This window comes from Galeopterus variegatus, unplaced genomic scaffold (genome assembly GCF_000696425.1).
Source record: "Galeopterus variegatus unplaced genomic scaffold, G_variegatus-3.0.2 Scaffold3193, whole genome shotgun sequence".
NCBI classification, from domain to species: Eukaryota; Metazoa; Chordata; class Mammalia; order Dermoptera; family Cynocephalidae; genus Galeopterus; species Galeopterus variegatus.
The window spans coordinates 23,324-32,092 of NW_007729304.1; the positions used below are offsets into that span (position 1 = coordinate 23,324).

An 8,769-nucleotide genomic window follows, 5' to 3' on the forward strand; every position below is an offset into this window, starting at 1 on the left:
CCATGTTGCAGCATGTGTCAGAATTTCCTTCCTTTTTAAGGCTGAATAATATTCCATTGTGTGTAAATATCACATTTTGTTTATCTATTCATCCCTGATAAGCACTTGAATCTTTCACCTTTTGACTATTGTGATGAACACGTTTTAGTGAAGACTGTAAGCATGGGTGTAAAAATCTCTCTTCTCTGCTTTCATTTTTTGGGGTGTGTACCCAGAAGTTGAACAGCTATGTCATATGGTGATCCCATGTTTAACTCTCGGAGAAACCATCACACCACTTTCAACAGCGGCTGCACCACTTCACATCCCCACGGACAATGCATGAGGGTTCCAGCTTCTCCACATCCTTGCCAGCACTTTTCTGTTCTGTGTGTGTGTTTTTAAATAATAACCATCCTGATGAGTGTGAGGTGGTATCTCATTGTGGTTTTGATTTGCATTTCCCTAATGACTAGTGATGTTGAGCATCTTTTCATATGCTTTTTGGCCATTTTAATATCTTTTCTGGAGAAACATCTAAGTCCTTTGCCCATTTAAAACCCAGTAGTTTGTTTTTTTGCTGTTCAGATACACTTTTCAAAGCAGTGCCAAGAGCTGCCTGTGCTGAGAGGGGAGAGGAGTGAGGGAGTGAGTGGGGGATGAAGAAGAGAAGCAAGAGAGAGAGGAGAGAAAGCAGTGGGAAAGGGTCAAGGTATGTTTTGTAGAGTGTGGGGGTGAGGGAAGGCAGCCCCTCAATTCTTTTATTCAGCAAATATTTACTGAGCACCTACTGTGTGCAGACACTTCCCCAGGTATTGCTGTGTACACCTGTCTGACTCAGTCACCATGCTGGCTCCCTGACTGCAGTGACTGTCCAGCTGCCAGTGCCAGCCTCCAAGAGGCAGTGCTCTTAGTAGCTAAGCCCATGGGCTCTGCAGTCAGACAGGCTTGAGTTTGAGTCTCTAAAGTGGCATGCCTTTGGATAGGCAACATGACCTTCCTGAGCCTCACCTTCCCCATCTATAAAAAGGCTAAGAGAAAAAAGACATTTAAGGGGGCAGGAGGGGATAGCACAGAGTGAGATATATGCCTGAGTCGGCCAGAGCAGCTTTTGTCCTCCATGAAGGCCATCCTGCCCTCTGCCTCCACCTACTCCAAATGCAGCTTCCTGCACTTTGACCCCACTCCTCTGTAGTGTCCAACACAAAGAATCGCAGCCCCTCCAACCTTACTGGGCTCCAGCGGCCATCTCTCCTGGGTGCTCTGTGGCCACCTGATAGGTGGACACCTGCTCCGGGCAACACCAGCCAGTTGGGAGGAAAGATCCAGGGATCTGCAAAGGCAACACAGGGGTGTGAAGAGGGGCATTCCCATGATGAGAAGGGCAAGGAGACAGGGGCCAGCAGAGCTGGGAGGAGGCCTGGGAAGGCTTCCTGGGGGAGGCAGAGACTGGAAACACCATCTAGGAAGTGAGAAGCAGGTAATACTGGCTGAGGTGGGAGTTTGAAATTCATGGTTGATATTCCAGGGCCCTTTCTTCACCAGAAAGCTTCTCTGGGCCCCACCCGCTCCCACCCCAGGCCTGCCTTCCTCTGTCACACTGTCACCTGTGCCCTCTGCTGTTCTCATACTCAGCCCTGGGCTCGGGAGGGCAAATCCTAAGGCCTGGAGCCTTTTTCCTCTCTCCTGGGACCCAGCTGAGGCCAGCCTGTTGAAGTGAGTTATAACTGTTTATTTCCTTTCCCCCTAATACAAATGTGATTCACATCGGGGCAGTGTATAGCATGGTGGATACCAGCATGGGCCGTCAGAGGGTCTGAGTTCACGTGCTCACTACCCCTCATTAGCTGTGCCCTCTTGGGCGAGTTACTAATTCCCTCTGAGCATCAGTTTCTTCCTGTGAAGAAAGATGACGGGCCCTCCCTCCTGAGCTGCTGTGAGGAGCGAATGCTGTGATTCTCCTCTAGTGCTTGCAGGGGCCTGGCGCTCAGTAAGGGCACTGGTAGCTACTGACAACATGATATACAACCAAAAGAAGTGTTTGAGCATCTTCCTCCCACTTGGCAGGGGGTCCTTAGAGGAGAATTTTGGGGTGCGTGCCACCCTCTGCTCACAGGCTCGTCTCTCAGAGTACTGACCATGCAGATCCGCCTCTCCCCAGAGGCCCAGTGCACGGCAGGAGTTGGGCCTGGACCTCAGAGGTCGGTGGGAACACAGGATAGTAGGTTACTGGTTACTGGGTTACTGAGGGCCCACATCTAGGATGGTTGCTGGGGTGGGATGGGATGAAGAGAGGGGTAGGGGTGTGGCCAGCAGGACTCTCAATCAGGACTCACGTTCATGACACTCAGCCAAGTGGGAGGAGGGAAACCAAGTCTGGCCCCAAATGACATTTTCAGAAATGACTTATTGAGAAACTTTGACACAGAGCCACATTATTGCAGAAAAGGGGGAACAAGGACCTCAAGAGGAGTGCCAGGGCATTTCACGTTAATAGTATTAATAATAACAAGTAATACTATCAATAATAAGCATTTATTGAGCACTTACTATGTGCCAGCACCACAACCAAAACTTTATGTGAATTTAATTCTTTAAACAACTGTGTGAAGTGTTTTTATTCCTTTTTATGGAAGAGGAAAGGAGAGGCTTAGAGATGTTAGGTAAGTCTCTTGCCCAAGGCAACTCAGGGTGGAGCCAGAACTCAAATCCTTGTTCTCAAAGACAACATCTAAAGTTCCTGTGGATTCCAGGACCAAGTAAGTGGCCCAGAAAATGGGGAGGGTGAGGGGCATAAAGTCACCCCCACCCTCATTTTCCAGACTGGCCCTCTTGCTGACTGAGGCTTCGCTGCTATCTCACCTTGGTTGGGGGGCTGGGATGGGGGCAGCTGGCTCAGGCATGTGGAGCTGAAGGGCAACAGAGCTACCTCCAGGACCTGGGCCCCTGGACAATGCCCCTTCAAGATGCATCTTCCAGATGTGGCTCCCCTCCCCCCTCAGACAACTCTGGCAGCTGGGCTTGGCTCAGGGGTACTGTGGCCCAGAGGGAGGTCTGCAGCCTGACTGGGGCTAGAAAGCCAGGGGAGGTGACCCTGTTCCTCTTTCTTGATGACCAGGTGCTCTGAGGGTTGGGCTTAGTGGCTGATCCCCTTTCGCTTTGGTGCCCAGTGCCTGGGCACCAGACTCCTTGCATTCCTGTCCCCAGTTTATGGCCTCTCTAAACCTGCAGCCATCTTTGGGGCTCACTTTGTCTGGATCAGATTTGTATCTGCTTGATTATTTTTGGGGGGCTAGCCCTGTGTTGCCAGCAAAAATTATGAGCTCTTCAAGGTCAAAAACCACCCATCCCCAGGACTGGCTGGTTGCTCAGTCGTTAGAGTTGGTGCTGATAACACCAAGATCCAGAGTTTGATCCCTGTACCAGTCAGGTGCCACCCCCCCAAAAAAAACCCCCCCACATAACAACAATAACAAAACCACCTCCCTTGTTGCCTATGGTGCTTGGCATGGGGCAGCCCAGTGCAGAGGGCAGAGTGTGTGCGCTTACTGGGTTTGAATCAGCCCCATCACTTCCTGCTGTGTGACCTTGGGCAAATGATCTGACATCTCTAAGACACAGGGGTCTTATCAGGAAAAGGATAATGATGATCCTTACTCACAAGGTTGCTGTGCAGGTAAAGGGACTCATCAATGAGGAATGTACACTTAGCACAGGGCCCAGACCCTGTGCAGGTTCAATAAATGTTAGTGCTGGTTGCTGCAGATAGAGATGAAGCCACCTCTCTGGAACAGCCTTGCCTGACCACCCTGTTTAAAGCAGGACTCCCATTTATTCTTACTCACGGCACCCTGTTGTTCTTCTTCAGTCCAGCTCGTAATTATACATGTTTGTTTACTTGTCCAAGAGAGCATGGCCTGTGTCTATTTTCCACTGCTCGATCCCCAGCACCAAGAGCAGGAGCACAGTCAATGTGGCATGAACAAATGACGGCCCCCTCCCAATCTCCTTCAGGCAGAGCAGGCTAGGACTTTCCACCTTTCTGCAGAGCCCTCCCATCTTCCCTAGCCCCAGAGATGACCCTGCGCCAGTGTATCTGGGAAGATCTGTGCCAGCCACAGAATAGGTGGGTAAAGATAGCTGGGTGAGAATAGCTGGGTGGCACCCAAGGCTGGGTCTTACACTCACCTGGTTGGCCATGGTCCTTGATGGATGCTGTGGTCATTCTGGGAATACACAGCCACACTGCATCCCCACCAGAGCTCAGCGTGGCCTTCCTCTCACCTGGATCCAGGCCTGACTTTCAGGAGAGGCTTCCTTTCTGCTTCCCACTTTCTTCCAACCCCACCTCCTTCTAGGTCTCCCCTGCCTCCTGCCCTTAACTGAGACCAGGGCCCCCTGGCCTTGGCAGATGTGTGAGGCTGGGGGAGGCACTCTGAGTCCAGATGTGATTGTGTTTATGTTTCCAGAGATTGAGGGGTCGGAGCTCTGGACTGGAGCCACTGGGGGAGGGGTGGTCTGGCTCCAGCCCCCTGCCCCAGCCTTCCCTCCTCCTACCTTTCTCCTCCGGCCTGTCTATCTGGCCCTGTCGGTCTCAGAACCCCACACTCCAAGTCCAACAACATCAGGCTGGGCCATCCTCCAGGGAGGACCTCTCTTCATTCCTCATTTGAAGGTGAGAAGACCAGTGGAAAGATGCCTGGCTTTGGAATCTAGAGGCCTATTGGCTCAGTGTGAACTTGGCCCAGTTTCAGAGCCTCCTGGAGCCTCAGTTCCATCTGTAAAATAGGGATAACTCTCCTGACCTCAGAGGCAGTGTTGACCCGGTTTGAGAATGTGTGCACAGGGCTCTCCGGCTATTACCTCATTACTAAGACTGTGGCTGTGCCCCACTCCCAGCTAGGGCTTGCCTCGCTCCAACTCCGGGGCAGTGCCAATCCTCATCACAAGGTGATGCTAAAGCAGAATATCAACCCCTCCTTCCTCCCCCGCTGCAGCTGCAAACATTTTGTTTTGCCATTAGAAGTGACTTACTTAAGGGAAGCAGAATTTTACAGGCAGTTTACAGGCTGGTCTTGTTCAGTAGTTTCCAAAAGCTGGGGGAGGGGTAGGCGGCCAGCAGCCCCCCTAAGTTGGGATGGAAGGGAAGTGAGAAGTGAGTCCTGTGTGACGGACACTTTCTCCAGCACAGCCACACGACCCTCGGTGTGATCTCAGCACGTTGGGGCATTACGGGGAAGGGCAGATGGAGGCCCTGGCTAGACGCTGGAGGATCCACCCCGTCAGTGCTCCTGGAACAGCCAGGGCTCCAATGGGGGATGGCGGGGGTACCCGGCCCACAGGAGAAAGGGCAACTCCAGGCCCAAAGGGGCTCTCGGCAGCCCCCACCCCATAGCTCCTGGCGGGCAAGGTCCCCATAGCACCCCGAGGCCTCGAGAGTCATTACAGACCCAGCCTGGGAAGAGCCTGCTGAGTCTGGCGGCCGGGGAGGGAAGGGGGTCCTGGCTAGCGTGGTCCCGCTCAGCGCTGAAAGGCACTGGGCGAACGCAGAGAGGGAGCTCAGAACGGCCGGCGGCGCCCTCACGGAGGCCGGCCTGGGCAGGTCAGGAATGGTGGTGAGGAAGTCAGAGTAGGGCGACCCCGGCGGGGCTGCCTCAGCTTTCCCTCCTACCCGCGGGTCCCGGGGTGGCGCAGTTCCCCTTCTATCCGCCTCCCTCCTCAGACGAATGAAGCAGTCAGGGCTCAACAGTGCTTAGCACGCTCGGACTATGGTTTTAATAGACGTACATGGACAAGTCGATATAGACAGATTTATAATTCTATAGTCAGTCCGACATACACAGGGACGCTGTAAACAGGGGCGCGGGCCGGAGAGCGGGTGTGCACCAGTCAGGGCTCAACAGTGCTTAGCACGCTCGGACTATGGTTTTAATAGACGTACATGGACAAGTCGATATAGACAGATTTATAATTCTATACAGTCAGTCCGACATACACAGGGACGCTGTAAACAGGGGCGCGGGCCGGAGAGCGGGTGTGCAAAGTGGGCGCGCGCGCCCCGCGCTCTCCGGGCTCGACTCTTGCACGGCGGGCAGGGAGGAGGGGACTGTTCGTCGGGACAGGGGCCACCTCCTGGCCCGGAGCGGATCAGAGGGCCTGGGCCTGTGGCTAAGCTCGGGGCTGGGGTGCTTTGAGACGAGCCCTTCCCCTCCACCCGCCTTGTCCACACTACCAGCTGCGGCTCCGGGGCGCGGGGTCCGTGAGGGCTCTTCCGGGCCGCCGAGGCGGCGCGCGGTCCCACGGCAAGTTCCCGATCCCGGCCTGGACACCGTCATCCCCGGCCCAACGCCCTCTGCAACTTGGATCCGAATCGAGCTAAGGTGCGCTCGGCCGGGCCCAGCTCGGAGAGGGCGGGCGTCTTGGTTCGTACGGGCCGGGGGACTCCAGGTACGTCCAGGGTCCGCACATCCAGTTGGCAGGCGCGGCCGCTCAGTCCGGGTCCAGCGCAGGGGACACGGGCTACGAGGGCGTCCTCTCCGGGCCGCCGGGCCTCGGCGCTCGCCTGCTGTGCCGCGTCCCCTCCGCGGAGTGGGCCTCCGGGGCCCGTGGGAACCAACACACACCACCCGCGCCATCCCGAGGGAAATTGCAACTCATCCATTTTTTTTCGCGGCACTTTTCTCAGACGTCTCTTTGCTTTGCGTTTTTTTTTTTTTTTTCTTTTTTCTCTTTTGGGAGGGCAGAGTGGGGTCCGGAAAAGCAAACACGAAAGCCCCGTGGAGGTGGGGGGCGGGCGGCAGGGGCTGCGCAGGCGCGAGGCCCGGGCGCGGCCGGCCGGGGCCCTGCGTGCGTCCTCGGCGCCGGCCCGCGGCGCGGCGGGGCGGTCAGCTGTTGTACTGGCACGCGTTGAGGCCCGAGGCCGGGCCCTGCAGGCCGCCGTAGCCGAACGACGAGTGCTGCTTGGACTTGAGCCGCAGGCTGGCCAAGCTCGAGTTGCACGTGTCCCGGTAGACGCTGTAGGGCGAGGCGGGTGTGCCGTACGGGCAGGCGCCCGGGGACATGGCCGAGTTAAGCGAGGAGCCTGTGAGGTTGTTGATGTTGTTGAGGCCCGAGTTGGGCATGCCGGGCACGGCGCCCGGGCCCATGCTGGACGGCATGGTCATGGAGGAGATGGAGCTGGGCGCCGAGAACATGGACTGCGACGACAGCGGGCTCATGGAGTTGAAGAAGGTGAAGCTCTTGGTGGAGAGCGGCGCGGGCGCCAGGCTCTTGGCGGCCCAGTTGTTGTAGGAGTAGCCGGCGGCGTACACGTCCTCGTAGGGCTGCACCAAGCCGCTGAACTGCGGCACGTAGCCGCCTTTGCACAGGTCCAGCTGCTGGTTACGTTCGCGCTTCCGCCACTTGGCTCGCCGGTTCTTGAACCAGACCTGGGGGAGGAGGCAGGAGCAGGGTCAGGGCTGCCGAGGGCGGGAAGGCACTCCACCCCCACCCCGCCACCCCTCGCCCTCCTCCCGCTTCCTTCTCTCCGAATATCGTTTCATTTCTTGCACCGATGTTTCCGCTTCTGCCTTCTCCCTATAATGGTTCCTTTCCTGTCCCCAGAAAATATTAGTTTTTTTTTTTTCCGATCTTTATCCTCTTTCCCAAATTATATCCCTTTTCTTTTCCTAATACGAATTCTCTTTTGTTTTAACAGATACTCGTTTTCCTTCTTCCTCTCTCAACCAGTCCACCTAACGTCTTCTCTCCCAAACGGATTCCTGTCTTTCCGCTAAATATTCCATGGTTTTTCTTCTCTCTTTCTTTCCTGAAACATCTGACTCTCCGACTCAACTCTTCAATCTATTTCATCGCTCAAATAGTCTGTTTTCATCTTTATTGGCAATATTAGATATTTCATTTCCCAAATGTTTATTTTCGTTCGGTCCACCCGCTATCTGAACCTCTTTCTTACCCTTCAAACTATTTTCTTTATCCCCCACTTTTGATCTTTTTGATTCTTCCTCAAATATTTAGCTTCTTCCTTCTTTCCAAATATCTGACCTTCACTGTTTCCCTAAAATAGTTGATTTTTTTCTCCATACTGAATCCTTCTGCTTCTCCCTTAAATATTTAATTTCTTTCTTGCCACCTAAATATATGTCAAATGTTTCTTCACAAACATTTAATTTCCTTTCATTTCTTACTAGTTTCTCTCTAATGTCCCTCCATTTTTCTTCCACAAAATTTGGTAAGGACCTCTTTCCCAACTCTCAGATCCTCCCCGATCCTCACCTCTCTGCCTACCGCATGTCCCCTGCCCTCTCGGATCCTTCTCCAGCTTGGGCTGAGTTTCCTGAGCTAGTTTACCGGACAGTTGAATCTCACCTTTCCCCAGTCCCCAGCACTGCCACTGCCTGATTCCACCTCCACCCCACCCCTACCACCATAAACCCGGGCGGGATTAGTGAGTTCAGGATTACTGAGTGCTGTGTCCTCACTCCGAGTCCCACCGGGCTGGCCAGCCTGACTGGGGAGGGGTGAGGGCTGGGGTTATAGCAGGGAGTCTGTGGGCTAGGTGGGACTTTGGTCTGACTTGGGAGGTGTTCCCAATGATCTGATTAAATATTTGCGCACCCAGAGAAGAAATGATTTTCTTGCTGCTCTGGCAGGAAAGCCATGTGTTTACTGGGAACCAAACGGATGAGAGGAAGGAGAATGCAATCTGGTCTTGAATCTGAGACCTTGCATCTCAAAAGGGACAGGGAGGGCCACTTGGCCACCAGAACGCCCCCCCCCCCCCCCCCCCCC

General features: G+C 54.5%; 1 protein-coding gene across 1 annotated transcript in view; it reads right to left on the reverse strand.

Annotated features, from left to right (window-relative positions):
* Window positions 1–5,927: 5,927 nt before the first annotated feature.
* PITX1 (paired-like homeodomain 1) overlaps window positions 5,928–8,769 on the reverse strand; it is a 6,263-nt gene continuing 3,421 nt past the window's right edge. The window contains exon 3 of the mRNA XM_008584272.1: window positions 5,928–7,406. Coding sequence (XP_008582494.1) covers window positions 6,864–7,406 — 543 coding nt within the window. The 3' untranslated portion in view covers window positions 5,928–6,863. The remainder of the gene's footprint in view (window positions 7,407–8,769) is intronic.